General features: G+C 44.8%; 6 protein-coding genes across 6 annotated transcripts; 4 read left to right on the plus strand and 2 right to left on the minus strand.

Annotated features, from left to right (window-relative positions):
• The first annotated feature begins 5,759 nt into the window (after positions 1-5,759).
• On the plus strand, positions 5,760-8,745 carry F5B22DRAFT_464465 (actin-like ATPase domain-containing protein). The gene is made up of 4 exons (XM_047972091.1): positions 5,760-6,769; positions 6,824-6,928; positions 6,984-8,355; positions 8,409-8,745. The coding sequence occupies exons 1-4, from the start codon at positions 6,152-6,154 to the stop codon at positions 8,606-8,608; spliced, it is 2,295 nt and encodes a 764-aa protein (XP_047834225.1). The 5' UTR covers positions 5,760-6,151; the 3' UTR covers positions 8,609-8,745.
• Positions 8,746-9,791: 1,046 nt separating this feature from the next.
• Positions 9,792-11,094, plus strand: F5B22DRAFT_643229 (thaumatin family protein; the record flags this gene model as incomplete). The annotated part of the gene is made up of 2 exons (XM_047978235.1): positions 9,792-10,238; positions 10,300-11,094. The coding sequence occupies 2 exons, from the start codon at positions 9,792-9,794 to the stop codon at positions 11,092-11,094; spliced, it is 1,242 nt and encodes a 413-aa protein (XP_047834226.1).
• A 900-nt stretch (positions 11,095-11,994) lies between these two features.
• On the plus strand, positions 11,995-12,865 carry F5B22DRAFT_464678 (SOH1-domain-containing protein). Its single transcript, XM_047972095.1, has 2 exons — positions 11,995-12,164; positions 12,229-12,865. Exons 1-2 carry the CDS (start codon positions 12,063-12,065, stop codon positions 12,499-12,501), a joined length of 375 nt encoding a protein of 124 aa, XP_047834227.1. The 5' UTR covers positions 11,995-12,062; the 3' UTR covers positions 12,502-12,865.
• Positions 12,866-12,918: 53 nt separating this feature from the next.
• F5B22DRAFT_643231 (uncharacterized protein) lies at positions 12,919-13,372 on the minus strand (the record flags this gene model as incomplete). The annotated part of the gene is made up of 3 exons (XM_047978236.1): positions 12,919-12,954; positions 13,017-13,306; positions 13,363-13,372. 3 exons carry the CDS (start codon positions 13,370-13,372, stop codon positions 12,919-12,921), a joined length of 336 nt encoding a protein of 111 aa, XP_047834228.1.
• Positions 13,373-13,909: 537 nt separating this feature from the next.
• On the plus strand, positions 13,910-15,173 carry F5B22DRAFT_464473 (ankyrin repeat protein). The gene is made up of 3 exons (XM_047972092.1): positions 13,910-14,129; positions 14,187-14,358; positions 14,484-15,173. The coding sequence occupies exons 1-3, from the start codon at positions 14,112-14,114 to the stop codon at positions 14,927-14,929; spliced, it is 636 nt and encodes a 211-aa protein (XP_047834229.1). The 5' UTR covers positions 13,910-14,111; the 3' UTR covers positions 14,930-15,173.
• Positions 15,170-16,717, minus strand: F5B22DRAFT_464608 (uncharacterized protein). Its single transcript, XM_047972093.1, has 2 exons — positions 16,021-16,717; positions 15,170-15,920 (listed from the first exon to the last, which is right to left on the minus strand). Exons 1-2 carry the CDS (start codon positions 16,111-16,113, stop codon positions 15,369-15,371), a joined length of 645 nt encoding a protein of 214 aa, XP_047834230.1. The 5' UTR covers positions 16,114-16,717; the 3' UTR covers positions 15,170-15,368.
• Positions 16,718-17,848: the final 1,131 nt, after the last annotated feature.

The raw sequence follows: 17,848 nt of genomic DNA on the forward strand, positions 1-17,848 counted from the left end.
TTATTATATAAAAAAATATAATTTAATATATTTTTTAATATATTTATTATAAAATAAACATTATATAAACATTAAATAGCTTTTATAGTTACGGATTATGGCCAGTGGCAGTAGGTACCCATGTACCCTATGCGTAGAGGGCTACCGAACGGTCCACCACACTTGTGTGCGCCTGCCAGTCTGGACAGCTGTTGCCACCTGACCCATAAACCGCAATTATCCTTATCCTATAAAGGACCTGGCCAGAGAGGGCCACTGTACAATAGTTCTCTTTTCTTCTTCATACTTGAATTAATATACAATTCCAGCTATCATACGAAGCCTTATCTTCAGAAGTGAAGCCTCCATATAACATTTATTATTATTTTATATTATATAATTATTAAAAATAATACTTTTATATTTATTTTTATAAAATTAACTTTAATTTTTTTTATATTTATATAATAAGGTAAAAGTAAAATCTATTTTTAAAAATATTATTTTAATATATTTTATATATAATTTATATCTTTTAACTATTTAATTAGCTTTACCTTTATTTTATTATTAAGTAAGCTTTAAAAATAGTATTTTTCCTTTAATTTTATTACTTTAAATTACTTATAGCTATTTTTTAATTAAACTATCTTTTCTTTTTTAATACTTATATATTTATAATTTAAACTGTTAATTATTTTATTAATCTTTTTAAACTTTATTTTAACCTTTTAATTTAAATATTAATAATAATTATTAAAAATTAATTAATTAAAATTAATACCTTTAATATTAATTTTAAAGTTATTATAGCTATTTAAATAAATTAAAATATTAATATTTATAAAAAGTTTTATTATTATTTTATAATTAAATAAAATAAAAGTTTATTTTTATATATTTATAATAATATAAATAATTATTATTTATTTTTTATTAATTGTTTACTTTTTAAATAACTTCCTTTTTTTTTAATTTATTTATATATAAATTTATTTCCTTTTAAAGCTAGATTTTAAAAGGATTATTAAAACTAATATTTAAAAGCTATAAATAAGCTATAAAACTTAATAAAATTATTATAATAATAACATTAACCTTATAAAGGGCTACTTTAACTTTATTCGTTTTATAAAAGGTAGCTATATTAATAATTAATAAATTAAACTTCCTTTTAATATAAATAATTAAATTATTATTAATTTAATTTTTAAATAAATTATTATTATTATATACTTTTTTATTAAATAATATATTAATACTTTTATAATATAATAGCTTTTCCTTATTTATTTTAAAGCCCTTATTATAAAAGATAATAATTAATTTTAACTTTTTAATATATTTCCTATTTATAATAATTATTAATATTAATACTACTTATTATTTTTCCTAATTACTTTTATTTAACTTTTTATTAATAAATATATTACCTTTATAATTATATATATAACCTATTAAAAATTTAAATAATATTAAAATTTTATTTAAATTAATAATTTAATAATAAGGAAATTTATTAAAAAAAAGCTCTTTAATAGGATTATTTATTAATATTATACTTTTTTAAATTTAATTATTTTATAAAACCCTTTTAATAAATTATAGGAAATTATTTATATATTTAATTATTTTTATAAATATTTAAATTAAAGTATAAATTATTTATTAATAGTTAATTTAATAGTATTAAAGGAAGTTATAAAACTATTTATTTAAAAAGGTAAAAATTATTAAATAAATTAAATAATAGCTATTAAAGATTATAATAGCCTTTTATTTAAATTAATAAATATTAATTAATTTTTTTACTTTTTTAATTATATAAAACGCTTTTTATAATTTTAACTTTAATATTAATTAATAAAGTTAAAAGTATTATTTTTTCTTATTTAAAATTAACTTTTATTACTTTTATTATTTTAAAATAAATAATTTATTATTTAATTTAAAGTAATAAACTATTTCTTTAAATATAAGTTTTTAAAAGCCTTCTTTAACCTTATTATTATTTAAAAGGCTATAATAATACTATTTTTATTTATTAACTTTATTAATTTTTAATAAAATTTAATAGTTTTTTAAAAATAATAATATATTAATCTTCCTTTATTAAAAGTAATACCTTTAAAACTATATTAATAGCTTTAATAAATAATAATTAACCTATATTAAGCCTTTTTATTTAAAGCTAAACTATTTAAATAAAGGGATTAATAAAGTTATATTAATTAAATTAAAGGTTAAGTAGGTTAATTAAAGATTAATTATTATAAAAGTGATTAAAAATAGCATTTTTAATATTTTTTTAACATTATTAAAAAACTAGCTATAATATAGCAAAAATAGTATTTTCTTAACATTATTAAAAAATTAGCTATAATATAATAAAAATAAAAAAAATAAAGAAAATAGTAGAAATAGCAAAAATAGCGTTATTTTTACAATTCTACCACTTCTTAACTTTTCTATAACTTATAAAAGGGTATAAAGCTTAACTAACATTTAATAGGAGCAACTTTTAGTAGCGTTCATTAATAAAGTTACTTGCCTAATATGGATAACCTAGCGAGAGCATCCCTGCAGTAGCGTTACTAGTGTTGTTCGAGTTTTTCGAGTGTATGCGGTATAAGTGTAGTAGGACCTTTTCATCACAGGTGAAATACTATTATATGTGGAATATGTCGTTTAGGCTTGAACTGTCTGCCTTGCTTCACCTAGTATATCAACATTCAACATCACGACCGGAACCGAATCTTTGGGATGAACCATTTCCATGTCGTAGTATCTATGCTACACCACTAGTAACGCCCCGGATTGCTACAGCTTCGCGCGGGTGTTGAGGTTTCGTCAGCTCAGCGGCTAGCAGCCCCCAGATAGATCTGACCTGGATGCAACTATCGAACGCCCAAGTCATGCCAAAGACGACCTGGCTTGTTGGGGGCCATTTGGGGTCTTCGAATTTGCCTTATATGAAGAATTAGATCATATAGACCAAGTACTTGCTTAGATAGACGCCTGGATAGCGCCGTCTACTTGGCAATTGCCGAACTAATCTCAACAACTTGGGCGTGTATAGTACGGAGTAGACATTTTCAGCAACAGGCCTTTGACGTGTTTAATGTTGAGAGATGCGCATGTGGGTTACAGGGCCCTGGGGCTGTGGCTGAATCAAATCGTGCGCTTTAGCACGTTGGTGCTTTCGAGGGGCGCTTTCGGGGGGGGGGGGGGGGGCTGAGTCTGTGCAGGATCATGCTATGTACCTGCTATGTAGATGAGCCTCAATCATAGTACCAGGCAATCAATTTTGGCGTATCGAGCGGGGTAATTATTATAGAGCTTCCCAATTTGGTTCAAGACATTGACTATGTGTAAGTACAGTAGATGTATTTGATTATCGTGGCTGTCTGTCTTAAGTAGTGTAGTTTCGCGATGGGTGTCGTATTATACTTACTGATGCTCAAAACTCCATTGACAAGTACTTACATCACCAAGCCTCCATCAAGATTGCTCTTTGTAGGCGAGGTACCTACATTAGCTACCTCACTTCGAATTATTTTCAGTGGGCGAAACACGGCGCTACATTATCAAATTCGTGAGCTGCACTAATCTTATTGTGCGACACTTGCAGCTTTTCTGTGGCAGCTCTGTTCTCTGCGCGGGGGCTATCGTCAAATCACTGGCGTGGTATGTGACTTCGATTTAGGGCAGACCTTAGTATACAAGTACACCGCAAGTTTGAATTGTTTCCCGTGTGGGCCACGATAACCTACCTACTCGTAGGTCTCCTAGGTACAGAGCAGATATGTCAAGGGCTCGCTCGCTCAGAACAGGCGAAGAAACGTTGCAGGCAAGTCACACGAGAACATCGTGTGTTACTTGATTGAATACCCACGTATCCAAGATTAGGCGCATATCCATTTCACGTCCACCTGTGCATTTCCGATAGCTTCTCCTACACGTCGAGGATGTATTATTCATGGCGCCTTTAGTCCCAGTACCTACTCTACAGCCTCGCTTGTGCACCCTTTCGATAATCTACTGCAAATCCGATTGCACGTGACATCTGAGCCTATTTTGCCTATTTGCCTGCGTGGCTACTAGGAGCTACCTTAGGTAGTAGGTAAGCTGCAGTCTTCTCTGTACTTACACAAAACTTTCGTGGATGCTGGAATCGGCATATTCTGAAGCCTACCTACGAAGTAGTGTAGGTATGTACCTCTTAGCCTGATCAATTGGGTACTATGTAGTGCGGAGGCGAGCAGAAGTCAATGCGGAGCTTGTAAGGCAATGCAAAAGGATTCTTGCTGTGCTGCTGCGCTGCTGCAAAGCAGAAACACGCCACACTACCCCACCCGTTAGTGAGAGTCTGTGGGAGGTATACCTACATAGTACATAATACCGGTACTATATGCCTCATCATTTACAGAGCTGTCTGAGCTTAATCGTGACAGAGCTCTCGTAATGCTGATGGCGTAACGGACTTGATACTGTTGAGCAAATTCCTCACTACCTATATAGGTATGACGATGGTTCGCCCTTAGAGATGCACAGGTTGTAGGACTCTGCTGTGTATCTCCATACATACCTCTATGTAGAAGGTGGAAATCAAACTCCAGGGATGCCATATGGATATCTCCATTATTCTTAGGCCCTTCAGCCTCGCTCGCTCCCCAGAATACTACAGAGCCGAGAGAGCACTGCCATCCCACTTAAGGGCAGTCAGCTCATCTAGCCGCAGCCGGCATTTAGCGGGGATCACAAAGCGCCAGAAGCTCTTACGAAGTAGTCGAGCGAGCATATAGTAGTGTGCGAGGTGTGTACAAACAGAACAGGGTGCTCCCTAGACCAGCTAGACCAAGGTCCACCATTCCTCAACGCTGGTGATTGATCGGCACCAGCTACCTACTTCGTAACTCGTACTTACATGTCCTATTTTCTCACCCAGGGCAGACCCAAGGGCCAGCAGTAGCGGTAAGCCAGCCAAACTCCAAGAAGGCTGTGTTTGTACAGTTAGGCCCTAACCTGGCGAGCCCTGGCAGATGCCGTAGATAGTGGTATTGCCCTAACTGCTCCCAGAGTTGTGTTATCGACAGTGTACACTTGAGGTGAATGAGGATTATTAGAGCAATACCACCTCGTGAAAGAGTTATCATTATCTGTAAATACTAGTTATGATGTAGGAATAATACCTACCTGCGAGGACTCGGGTAGTATGAGGTCGGGCAGCAGTGAGTTGAAACGGGAGTTTTAGATAGGCTCGTAGGACTAACTGCTAACCTCAGTTGGTGGTGCAGAAGGCATCAAAGTCCTACCAAGACCGGAAAATAAGTGCTGTACCTAAGTACATATGTAAAATTCCTTACCTGCGCAAGGACCTACACTAAGTACATACCCGCCCTGTATCCACAGGGCCGATATCATTTCCCGCTTGTCACCAACTGCACTCGAAACAAAACCAACAACAACTCATCCCGGATCTCTTCCAAGACCGAACAAGACCTTGGGAAATCGTTGGCAAGAGAACGGTACTGGCTCGTGCTGCTTGCGTTGCTCGTTGGAAGGGCAATATCGTATTACCTACTACAACCCTACGGTTGAAGACTTCCAGTTGGTATAATATATTACCGCCATTGTACTAGTGTAGGTTCCTAGGTAGTAAGGTACCGGCCGCAGGTACGCACGCAAAGTAGCAGGGACAGCACTGGCAGCAAAAAGGGACCAGGGGAGAAGGACTTTGTCGCCAAGCATCCGAACCTGACCAAGCCCCCCCTTTCGCCATCCACACCCCCTCGCATGTCCCTTCCTGTCCCCTGTCCGAGTCAGACAGACAGACAGACAGACAGATAGACGATCGAGACATACCTACACCTTATTCCCCATTTTCCCCCCAAGCACCGCTACACTACCTACCTACCTACTGCCAGCCAGCCAGCCAGCCAGCCAGCCAGCAGGACCAGCAGCAGGACCAAGGACCAGTGCCAGCGCCAGCGCCGGCAAGCATCAGCACTGGCTGCATCAGCAGAAGCAAAGCCCAGCCTAGCCCAGCCCGCCTCGTCTTCCTTCAATCCACCACTCCCGTCTTTCCTTCTTCTACTTCACTTATCCCCGTTCCCCCGACCTGTCTCCCCTCTTCCTCTCCCTCTCTCCTTCTTCTCCTTCTTCTTCCCTTATGAATTCTTTGAATTCCCGCTTCAAGGGCTTCGGATTAGGTAAACGGAAGTCCACCGCTAGCATCCCCCCTTCAGACAATCCGCCCGCCAGCTCTACCCCTCCACCGCAAATCACGCAGGCCTATCCGCCCGGACCTGCTCCATCGCAGATTCCACCGCCCACGAGTCAGCCTGGCCCCGCGCCTACGGCCTCCATTGCCTCCTCCTCCCAGGCGAGCCTCCCGATAATGAACCACCCCGGCGCTGGACCCCGTCCGCCCAGCTATACGCCTAATTTTCAACCAGGAGGGCCTCAGCAACCCGTCGGCCGCACGAGCCCCTTGACCCAGAACCCGACACGTACCCCGCCCACGCAAATGGTTGGCGGCCCACCTCCCATCAACACCGGCGCTCCCGTCTCCGGCTACCCTCCCACGATGCATATGCCACCTAATGCGCAACCCGCTCCCGGCGGCCCAGGCGGTGGTCCGCCAGGTTACCCTCCCGCAGGCTATCCGCAAGCTGCTCCTGCCCCCCAGCAGCAACCCACTAACGCTATGGGATCGTATGGGCGACCAGCCGCCGAGGTAGAGGGCAATAGCCGAAGTAAAGCCCAGCTGATTGTCGGCATTGATTTTGTATGTCGCTCCAATGGACCCATGGAGCTTATGCAATGTCTCTGACTGTTTTAGGGCACAACATTCTCTGGTGTCGCATTCGCCTTTGCGACGAATAATGAAGCCAAGGAAGACATAATCACAGAATGGCCTGGAGCAGGATCTTATACAAAACAGAAGGTATGAGACACAGATTTCAGAAGTGCTCGGGCAATTACTTACCGGGTTTGTCCAGATTCCCACAGTGCTATACTATGATCAGTACCAGAAGGTTGTTGGATGGGGTCCGGATATTGCCGACGCTCTGGCGCCAACGGGCTATCCCAAACCCGGTGTTCAAAAGGTTGAGTGGTTCAAGCTACAGCTAATGTTGTCTGGAAATACGTATATTGATCCTATCAACTTGCCTCCGCTACCGCCAGGAAAATCTGAAATTGATGTTGCTGCCGACTACCTGTTCAAGTTGCGACAGGCTATGAGGTCAGCTCTCCAGAAGACGCTCGGTGAGGTTTTCAACAGAGAGGAGCGCAACATTCGGTACTATTTGACCGTCCCCGCCATTTGGAACGATGCTGGTAAGGCTGCAACGAGAGCCGCTGCCATCCAAGCCGGCTTCTTGCGCGATGAGAACGATAACCGATTGACACTTGTCAGCGAGCCTGAAGCTGCATCGCTTTTCTGCGCTAAGACGGGTTTGCTTAATCTCAAGGTTCACGACGCCATTCTTATTGTCGACTGTGGTGGTGGTACTGTGGATTTGATCGCTTATGAAGTCGAGGATGAGAACCCCTTTACTGTTGCAGAATGTACAGCAGGTTCCGGTGACTCGTGCGGCTCAACTGCACTCAACAGGAATTTCAGTAACATCTTGCGAACTAAGATTCGGAAGATGAAGCTTCCAGACGGATCTAAGACAGCTGGACGTGTTTATGCCAAGTGTATCATGGACTTCGAGAACCGAATCAAGGCAGACTTCAGAAACAACGGACAGAAGTGGGCGGTCGATGTGGGTATCGAGGCTGAATTTCCAGAGGCAGGTATTGAAGAAGGCTACATGACATTCACCAATGAAGAGATTCTTCAATGCTTCGAGCCGGTGGTCAACCGGATTCTGGAGCTTGTTAGGAACCAGATCATTGCCATTCAGGCGCAGAACCGAACATTACAGAACATCCTCGTCGTAGGTGGTTTTGGTGCTTCTGAGTACCTTTTCCAGCAGATCAAGCTTCATGTCCCTCCCCAATTCCAGTCCAAGGTGGTGCGGCCAATGGACTCGGTTGCTGCTATCGTTAAGGGTGCCGTTACAGCCGGCATCACGGAGAGAGTCATCACACACCGTGTTGCTCGTCGACACTACCTCATGGCCACGCTTCAGCCTTTCAAAGAGGGTTACCACCCCGAGGCGTACCGTGTGCCATCGCTCGATGGAAAGGATCGATGCAAGTTCACCCGACAAATATTTGTGCAAAAGGGCCAAAAGGTCAAAATCGGTGAGCCCGTTAAAGTATCTTTCTTCCGACAGGTAGCTCCCGGTGCTACACTTATGTACGAAGATATCCTCTATGCGTGTGACGATGATGTGTGCCCCGAGTACACTAAAGATCCTCGTATGTGCCAATTGAAGCCCCTTTCTCATTCATCCACACTAATAGTATTACAGGTATAAAGGAAGTTGTCACTTTAACATCGGACTTATCACGAAAGAATCTCGAGAAAGACTTCGAGCGCATGGATACCCCACAAGGCACATTTTATCGAGTATACTTTGACATTTATCTAACGCTAGATGGATCTGAGTTCAGCGCCGAGCTCGTTTGCCAAGGAGAAGTGATGGGTCGTTGCCGATCTCGGTTCAGGTGAACACAATGGAGTCGGAAGAATTGCATAGCGGAATGGATGATTCTGATTTTTTCCCCTAACATAAATTTCTGTTACGTTACCCACTGATACCTCCACGCGAAACACAATGATGCATGTATGGACCACAAGCGGGCTCATTTCATATATTGGACCCCGGGATACCACGCCACTTCTGGAGAAATAACATTTTCTTCTGTTGCAGGTAGATCTGCAACGATATGTCTAATCTGGATGAGTGGATGATTGATGATGAGGAATCTTAGTACAAAATGGTCACAGCCAAGGGTGGTTTGAATTTGCCAAACAGTTAAACTTGACATTATTTCGCAAGATTTGGAGTATGTTGTCATCCTCGTGAGACGTGGTTTTTTTTTCTATCAATTGGCATATATGCTTGGGCATCGCATCTTTTCGCTGCTTCTGTCTGTGGCTATTACACATAAGGAATGGTATTCCAAAGGGTTGTCTGACTTAAAAACTGGATGCCTCCCATTTACTATTTTTTTGAGATTACTGTAAGTGGTTCAACAAGATGATCTCCACGTGGTAGCAAGCAAGATATCCCAATCGCACGCGGGATCTAGTTTAGGAGATAGGCCCTTGACCCCTGCAAGTAAAACTGCACACCTTGACTACTACTGCCTAAACAAGAAGCAGGATTGGTCGCCGCTACGTCATATGTTGAATCGCGAAGCGCTTCCACTTGGCGGCGGCAGCAACGTCAACACACTCAAGTCACTGGGTAGCGACTCTCCAGGCGTGCCCTGGTTATATTTGCCCTCTTGTTTCCTTAGCCTTGTGTCTGATTGAATCTTTCAGAAAGATGGCTTCAGCTTCACCCAGCATTCACTCCATCGCCGAGGTTTGCTGATATACATATTTCCCTCGTCTCTCCCTACATACTTGTCCTGTCGCTCTACCTCCCGTTTTACATTCGATTACTATCATTTTTGGCCTTTATTTTCTCCTTGTTTCATACCATCCTGAATCGGGTTGTATGTTGTCGACTAGTCCTTACTATACGACAATACTGGGGTCAAGTCGGACGATGACTTGGTCTTTAACTTACTGAACGACACGCCAAACCTGATCTAACTTATGCTGCCCGTTTTCTACTATCGACCAAAGTACGCATCACTTTGTTCACCCTGTCACAGGGTGCTGAGCCAACAGACGAGCCAGCATGCGCCAGCCATCCTCCTCTCAAAGGCGTCGGAGTAACATGAAGATGAGGGCAGTGGTGTTGAGTACAACCTTGTTACTCCTGTCTACCCTCCAGGAAGTAGCAGGAGTTGTGTACCCAAGTAACCACAAGCTGTTCAAATTTGACTATCTTTCGCCTAGTCAAGCCGTCAAAGGTATAACACGGCCACTCACTAAGCGCGACAAAGCCATCCCACTCATCGTAACCAACAATTGTCCGGAGGTATTGTGGCCTGGAATTGCATCTCAGGCCGGAGATGCCCCTGAATCCCATGGGTTCGAACTCGGCCCAGGAAAATCTAAACATCTCACTGTTGGCCCAACTTGGGCTGGAAGAGTATGGGGCCGTACGAATTGCACCGTCGGTGACGATACGGCAACCTGCCAGACAGGTGATTGTCTAGGAAAGTTAGATTGTGTGTTCGGCGTGAGTGTCTTGCCCCTTATTGAATCCACTGCTGCCCTCAATGCTTATACATGTATGGCAGGGCACTGCGCCAGCTACTTTGGCTGAGTTCAATCTTGCTGGAGGCATTACAGGTGACCAGACATTCTACGACATCTCTTTAGTCGATGGTTACAATTTGCCCCTGGGCATCGTCTACCATCCAGCGGAAAATACGACCTTCATCCCACCAAATCTCGTGAACCCAACGTGCATCGCCACTGCAGGATTCTTGAGCGCGCCGAGTCAAACCGGATTGACCTACACGAATGTCACATACCCAATGCCCTATCAGCCTACGCTGACGAATCATCAACTGAGTGATTGGTGTCCCTGGGACCTGCAAGTCTTCCCTCCAGACAAACCAGGTGACGGCATCTATCCTTATCCAGACGACAATATCCAGCGACCCATTTTCGATCCGTGTCTGAGTTCCTGCGCTTTGAACCATAAACCCAAGGATTGCTGCACTGGAAAGTACAATGACCCAGAGATCTGCAAGCCAGGCATATACTCCAAGTACGCGAAATATGTGTGCCCGGACGCCTACAGTTTCGCGTTTGACGACCAGGCTTCCACCTTCATCATCCCTATGGGAGGCGGCTGGGAAGTCGTGTTTTGCCCAGAAGGCCGGAGCACTAACATCCTCGCCACGTTCTCGGACGAACTGCACCATATCGCCAGCGCGGGCACCGTGACCCCCCAGATCCTGCTCAACGCTATGAATGTGAGCTATATCGAATCGAGGAATAGCGTTTCGTCCCGTATCAGGATTCCCAGATGGGATGTTTGGCTCTCTTGCATAGTGATCGCGTGTGTTCTGTTCCCGTCTGTTTAAAGATTGATGAATGAAGGATTCACCCCCTAATAAAGATTACGAAGGTATGAATGAGTGGGATATGACGGCGTTTTGTTTTGAACTGCGGAGGGCCTATGATTGATTGATTGATTGATTACACACTATACCCTGAACATTTGGAATTCTAGTAGAATGCTTTTGGATGATCGGATTCTACGTCTTGTATGCTCTTCACCTAGAGCTGTGTTGCGTTGGAGGGACTTATTCTAACAGACCCGGTTATGAAACCTTCTGAATCCTATGGATAGTATCAGCATTGGTGGTTGAGTTATTTAAATATATATAATTGGTACACTATCAATGCGATAATTTCCATGTCTCGATGATCTTAATTCAGTTGGTCCTATGCTTTAGTTTTGTTTTAATACCAACGTCGGCCCCTTGCTTGGAACTTCCTTTACTTTACCATTAGACGGAGATAGCCATGTCATCTTCTTTTGTTGCTATTTTAAAGATATAATCCTCCGAGGCGTGATACTGTCGAAGTCTCACCAAGTTACCCATCTCAATATACTCTGCTAGGACTTCAGTCTCGCTGACTCGTAACGTGTTAGTTTGTGCAACGAATGAAAGGCGTGATCAATATTCGAGTGATAGAGCCAGCCATAAACGCCGAAACTTGATTCACAAGCAGACTCTCCTTGAAAACAACAAGAACCCGTGAATCAAGCAGCAGATATTATGTGTTGGTTGGAGGCTGGAAACATGCCTAACCCCCATAGTCTTTAATGTACTTACCTATGTACCTACATGGCAGCGGGTAGCGGGTACATAGCTACCTACATTGGGAACCTCACTTAACCTAGAGCGGCATCTACCAGCTACACCCATGCCGACGTAGCCCGGTGCTTTCCGGGGCTTCTTTTAAGAATAACCACATATGTTGTAGCAGCAGCACTGAACCTTGAAATACTACCGACCATATCTATAAATCTTGAATTCTTCAGATGGCATCATCCAGAGACGTTCCAATGGCCCAGGACACGCTGCCTTCCCCAGACGCTGAACCCAAGTACGGTGGCTTCACGCGGTTCGAAATCGAGCTTGAAGTATGTGCACGATCGTGCGTCGCAAATCTCGGTCTCTAGTTTTACGGCTAACAGACAGTCCCAGTTCGTACAATCTCTCGCCAATCCTTTCTACCTCAACCATCTTGCGTCACAGAAGCTTCTCAATGATCCCGCATTCGTCGCGTATCTGTCATACCTCCGGTACTGGAGCCGGCCTCCCTACATCAAGTACCTGAATTACCCTGGCCCTACACTTAAACATCTCGAGTTGTTACAGGAAGAACGCTTCCGACAGGATATCATAAGCCCTGACCTGGCTCAGGCCCTCGCAGCTGAGGGTGTTAAGGCTTCAGTAGAGTGGCACAAAGACGAGTGAAGCATATACCCAACCAAGATAACCACATATTACCGACGGAATAAAACGAGCAAAGCCCTCACTATAAGGCACCACATACTATGATGGAAACCTCCCAGGGTAAGTTTTGTCGGTCGGGTCACGGAAAACACAAATCTACAACGACTCTTTGGCCAATATAGTATAGTGGCCGCGGCACATCAAAAATCACGATGGTGATTTCGAAAGTGAGAAGAAAAGAAGACCATGGGTATGACTATTATTAGCAACCGTCTAAACGTGAACCAAATCGCTGGAAAACCAATGCACGCTCCCCTTTATCGACACGGCTTATATGGTTGTTTGACCTGTCAGCCATATGCAAAATAACACCAGCGCCAAGAATGCAACACATCATCGCCCTCCTACACGGAGCTCTCCACGCCATGATGGTCTCTATTAGTTCTCTCTCCAGCGGTGTCCACAAGTCATGCACTGTGATCCGCGTGTCAGCGCTTCCGGACTTGATGTGATGGTCTCGACGGGGTTTCACTCACCTTGAAGAAACTGGTCATGGGCTCATCAGCACTGCGGATCTGAACCTGGTAGAAAGCAGCCTCTTTCCCTTCGCACGACCCGTTAGGGCACTGCACAGTGGTCTTATCGGCGTTTGCCCAGGCCTCGGGGCCACCAAAGACATCCTCACGCTCCTTCTTCTTGAAATACCGTCGCGAGTACATGGGTTCCTCGATAGCGTGCTGGTAGGGACATGTTCGACACTCCAGCCGGTTGCGGCCGTTCTCTGGCGAGGGTGAGACAGTCAAGATATTGCTACACTGAGGGCAGACTACTCGAGCATCAGCTTAGCATTCCCGCGCCGTGGGCATACTGGAGGATAATTACAGAGCAACATTGTGATGAGTAGAGAGCGGTAATAAATGATTGACTAGGCCCTTTGGCTCTTATCGTCTAAACTCTGGTCTCAGCGTGTGTATAAGTGGCTATATCATGATGGAAATCTGTCTGCCGCTGGACGAAAGTGCTTTTCCTGGCCTGAGTCAACCCGCGTCGAAGCATGAGGTTTCTGACTTCGCAAAGTGCGCTAAAAGTTTTGGTGGGGTCCGACCAGCAATACCCAATACATGTATCTATTGTACCTATTGTACCTATATACAGGTACAGGCGCATCAGTTGGTGCCTGGGTAAGTACATATAAGTATCGCCCAGCACCGTCCCTAATAAGTACATACTTAAGTAATCGGTCCTAGCAGCCCTCTGTGGAGGCTGGGGCTGTTTGGGCGTCGCGGGGCGGGCAATTGAAATGCTTAGGTGCCTGCCAAACAGTAGACATGGGTTTGGGTGCTTGGAGGGGTCGAAACAAGGGAGTGTCACTGCCCACCTCCCTCCGCCCAAAGTCGACCGAGGAACAGACAAATAAACATAGCCACGACACGACCTCTATTGATATTATACGAAATCCGCCAACTGCTTTTCCATAACTACTTCTAACGTTTGCACCTCTTGGCCAACTCTTGGGTTCCAAGCTATTCTTGACCACCTTTGTTTCTTGCGTGGGTGAAGACTTGCAGTTGGTTCCTTGTTTATTAAATTAGCATCGACAGCATTTAGCAGATTTATCACACTATACCAATATGACGGACGAACATGAGGTAAACTGCGTGAAGACCTCAATCCAACTCGGTCCGTGCTGATATCCGTGTCTACAGGGAGCGTCTGTGGGAGAGCAGCTCATTGAGGCTTGTCGGAGGAATAACGTCGACTTGTTGACCGAGATAATCCAAAATTGCAAGAACGACGAGGAAATATCCCACCTGATGAACAATACAAAAACGGTTATGGGGAACCATCTTTACCATGAGGCTGCTTCGCGAGGAAACTGTACGTATCACGTTGCTCTAACAATCATGGTCACGAATTACTCCTGCCCGCTATTGATTTCTAGCATCAATTTCAGACACCAGCAATTTTAGAACTCTAAACTAATGCCCCTGTCAATGATGTAGACGAAATAATCGACATGCTCCTCGACCAACCAGAGTTCGAGTGCGATCCCATGAACCGCGCGGAAGGCGACACACCTCTACACAGCGCCATCCGATGGATCAACAGTGAACCCCCGGCACAGCGCGAATTCGGCAACGCGTTGGTGGAGATGATGCTGGAGGCGGGATCGAGTACGCGCATCAAGAATAAGGCCAAGCTCACTCCATACCAACTGGTCGATCCCCGGAATACGGGCCTAAGGGAGCTCATACAGAAGCACGAGTATGCAGCTCTAAACGCCGGGGATTTTGTAGGTGCCGATGAGGTCCAGAAACCAAAAGCGAATGCTAGCGCACAGCTTGACATTCCAGCCGCGGAAGAAAGCGATGACGACGCGGAGTTCTCTGGAAGTGACGACGAGGAGCGAGCCGAGTGGGAACGCAGGCGCAATGCGAAGAAGGGTTGATAGATTCGGTCGAAGCATCGCCTAGATAGAGGATGAGACATTTATCAACTTGGATGTTTATCAAGGACTGGCTCCGAAGAGGGACATAAGCGCATGTTTTAGCAACCCATAGAACCAAATTTACATACAATTAGTCATCCTCGTCCACCAGCGTGGAATACAGCTCCGAAATCTCTGATTATCTCACCATATGTCATTAGCAGCTATAGCCTCTTTATCTCCTCTTCGGGTTGACCTAATACGGATCCCACGCTGGCTAGATCACATTAAGCGACATTTCAGTCATAAATGCCAAGTATCCGACTATACTACATCAACTTCAAGGCGTAAGTAACTACGAAGGACAAATTCGCCTGGCATCTGAGATTGATGGTTCTCCCCCTTTTTTTTTCTCTGCTTTACAAAGGTACCTTGACTATCCCAAGAAACAAACAGCGTCTTACAAGAACGCAAGTATACCCAAGATACCAGCTAATACGCCGGCACCAATGCTGGCTGGGGCCGCCGCGGCGCCCGTCGGATTTGCTGGCAGACTGGTGAGGGAACCCGTAAGAATCGGGGACTCTGAACCGATGAGGGTGTCCGTGTGTGTGGCATGGTCGCTCTCAGACGTACTGTCTCCGGACCCTGACTCGGAGCCAGATTCAGATACAGCAGTACTACTAGCCGTCGAAGTCGGCGGGCTCGTCACAGGGCCGCTCGTGCCCGAGGTGCTGCCCGACTCCGAGCCGGAGCTACTGCCACTACCCGTGGGCGTCGGCGTCGGCGCGGGACCCGAGGGCGTGGTGAACGATAGCTCGCCGGCCAGGAAACTCGAGCAGACGGCCTGGCCGGCGTTGATGGCGGCGCCGAGCTCGGTCGGGTCCGTGCAGCTCGAGAGGATGCAGCCGCCCACCTTGTTCGCGATGACGCTCTGCGTGGGGCCGCACTGGCAGCCTATGTCGCTTAGGGCGCAGCCGGCTGCTGTGATGGCCGAGGACAGGCAAGGAAGCTGTAAAGAGAGAAGATATGCTGGTTAGTATGGCTCGTTTCTCGATTATTCACTCGTTTCCTTGGTGGAGAACGGATGTGGGATGTTGGGTTTTACTCACGGCGCAAGAGGGCTCGCCAGGGAAATACCCGGTGCTATCGGCCTGTGCGTGGACGAGGGCCGCGGCACCCGCGATTGTTAGAAATAGCTTCATTTTTGGAGGGGGATTTGAATGGTTTGGGTTGGGGGTGGTATTTAGGTAGGGTCACTTCAGGTAGAAGGAAGAGTGCAGCAGAGTTCGACGACAAATCACCGGAACAGACAGACAGACAGAGGAAATATAGATGACTGGATGGAGGGAGGGTTAGCTGAGACCTTATTTTAAACCCTCGGGTTGGATTGAATGTGAGGGGGGTTTAAGGTGTCATTAGCGGTAATGGTTGGTAGGTAACTTTGGAGAAGCATCTTGAAGTATCACAGTGAAGCTAACAAGCCGCCACTCAGCATCCCCCTCCCTACCACTCAGGAATGCTCGCCATCTGGCTGGGTGTGTGCTTGGATGGGATGGGATGACCAAAGGAGCGAGAGAGACCGGTGTCTCGATAGTCTAGACAGTGCGAAACGTTAAGATGCCAGTCTCTCTAGATCTAGAACGTATTGCGGGGGTTGGGGAGATACTCTTTTATACCAGGCGTCCTACACGTTAATTGGAGTATCTCCTAAACAGAGTTATATCCCATCGAACGATCTTGATGCGAGGTGTCTCGGGCGCACACTGTGTGACCAGACGCACACCACTAGTCGACGCCTGAGCCGCCCAAAAGAATGTGCTGTATGTCGGGAAGCATTGTATGGTCTCGCCACAGCTTATCTAATTGGCTCGGGGAACTGGTCAGGAAATACCGCACGAGGCTTTGTGGCGGTAATGGTGGTTGGCGGCGGTGATGGTTGTGATGACAAGGACGATGAAGAGGGTAGTTAGAATTTAGGTAAGGTGTTTGGGTTGTAACTGTATAAAGTCTACACGAAGTGAAGCTAAAGTAGATGTGTAGGTGCCCGTAGGAAACACAGCGTCTGCTACTATGTGTTCACCATAGTTACCCCATGACCTGCCGCCCGCCAACTTATTGCTAAAGATCCGTAAAGGTGTGGCCGTGATAGTGTTTAGGCCAAAAGTCTAACAACATCTTGTCTGATTCCTTGAAGACTTGATGTTCGCATTCAGTTACACGAGCTAGACTTCTCAGCTACTATCGGACGCCACCTTCAAAGGGATGGGAATTATACCGTTCCTTGATGTAGCCCGTCCCTTGGGATTCGATCGTCTACGACCACTCCATGAAGTGCTGCGCGATCTGGCGTTAGGGGGATACAAACCCTCAACACCCTTTAGCATTATCATAGTCAATAAACCTTGATGAGATGATCCTAATGTTGGAGCAATTGTTTGGCACGAAAGCTAGTTGGGGACGGCGGCTGCGCTTTTGTATGGCTGACAATGTTGTCATGCAATATGCTGCTGTTGTCTTATTAAAACTAAGCGACGGTCTTCTACCGATCCTGAACAACCCCATTCTAATAGCCAGTGTTCCAATCAAAGCCTATATATTTCAAATGCGTCAATCCTGATGGCATATAGAGATCGTTATGTTCGCATTCGTTTGCTTCAACAGGAGCTCGCATTCATCTCCCAAACCAGGCAACTTAAGAGATGAATATGCTAGATGCTAACGAACCCTGGGCGAGATTGGGGTATGAAACCAGGGTTCCCCGCAAGCAAACCCATCCAAATACGGCATCTACTCCAGACCGTCCCTTGCTCGCTGCCGTGGGGAGTAACATCGCTCGCCAGTTACCGTTACTGTCACTGGGATCCAAACTACGATGCTAGGTAACCTTTACAATCCGAGGTAAGGCACCTGCAGTCGTAAGGTGACCAACAACATATC

The sequence above is a fragment of the Xylaria bambusicola genome, assembly GCF_022495145.1.
Source record: "Xylaria bambusicola strain CBS 139988 unplaced genomic scaffold F5B22scaffold_6, whole genome shotgun sequence".
NCBI lineage: Eukaryota > Fungi > Ascomycota > Sordariomycetes > Xylariales > Xylariaceae > Xylaria > Xylaria bambusicola.

Bases quoted from the DNA above. Each gene is read 5' to 3' on its own strand.
- F5B22DRAFT_464465 (XM_047972091.1), top strand. From the start codon at position 6,152: ATGAATTCTTTGAATTCCCGCTTCAAGGGCTTCGGATTAGGTAAACGG. The intron at 6,770-6,823 runs GTATGTCGCTCC...TGACTGTTTTAG, and splicing joins TGATTGTCGGCATTGATTTT to GGCACAACATTCTCTGGTGT. The intron at 8,356-8,408 runs GTATGTGCCAAT...ATAGTATTACAG, and splicing joins CGAGTACACTAAAGATCCTC to GTATAAAGGAAGTTGTCACT.
- F5B22DRAFT_464678 (XM_047972095.1), top strand. From the start codon at position 12,063: ATGGCATCATCCAGAGACGTTCCAATGGCCCAGGACACGCTGCCTTCC. The intron at 12,165-12,228 runs GTATGTGCACGA...AGACAGTCCCAG, and splicing joins GGTTCGAAATCGAGCTTGAA to TTCGTACAATCTCTCGCCAA.
- F5B22DRAFT_464473 (XM_047972092.1), top strand. The intron at 14,359-14,483 runs GTACGTATCACG...TCAATGATGTAG, and splicing joins GGCTGCTTCGCGAGGAAACT to ACGAAATAATCGACATGCTC.
- F5B22DRAFT_464608 (XM_047972093.1), bottom strand. From the start codon at position 16,113: ATGAAGCTATTTCTAACAATCGCGGGTGCCGCGGCCCTCGTCCACGCA. The intron at 15,921-16,020 runs GTGAGTAAAACC...CTCTCTTTACAG, and splicing joins CTGGCGAGCCCTCTTGCGCC to CTTCCTTGCCTGTCCTCGGC.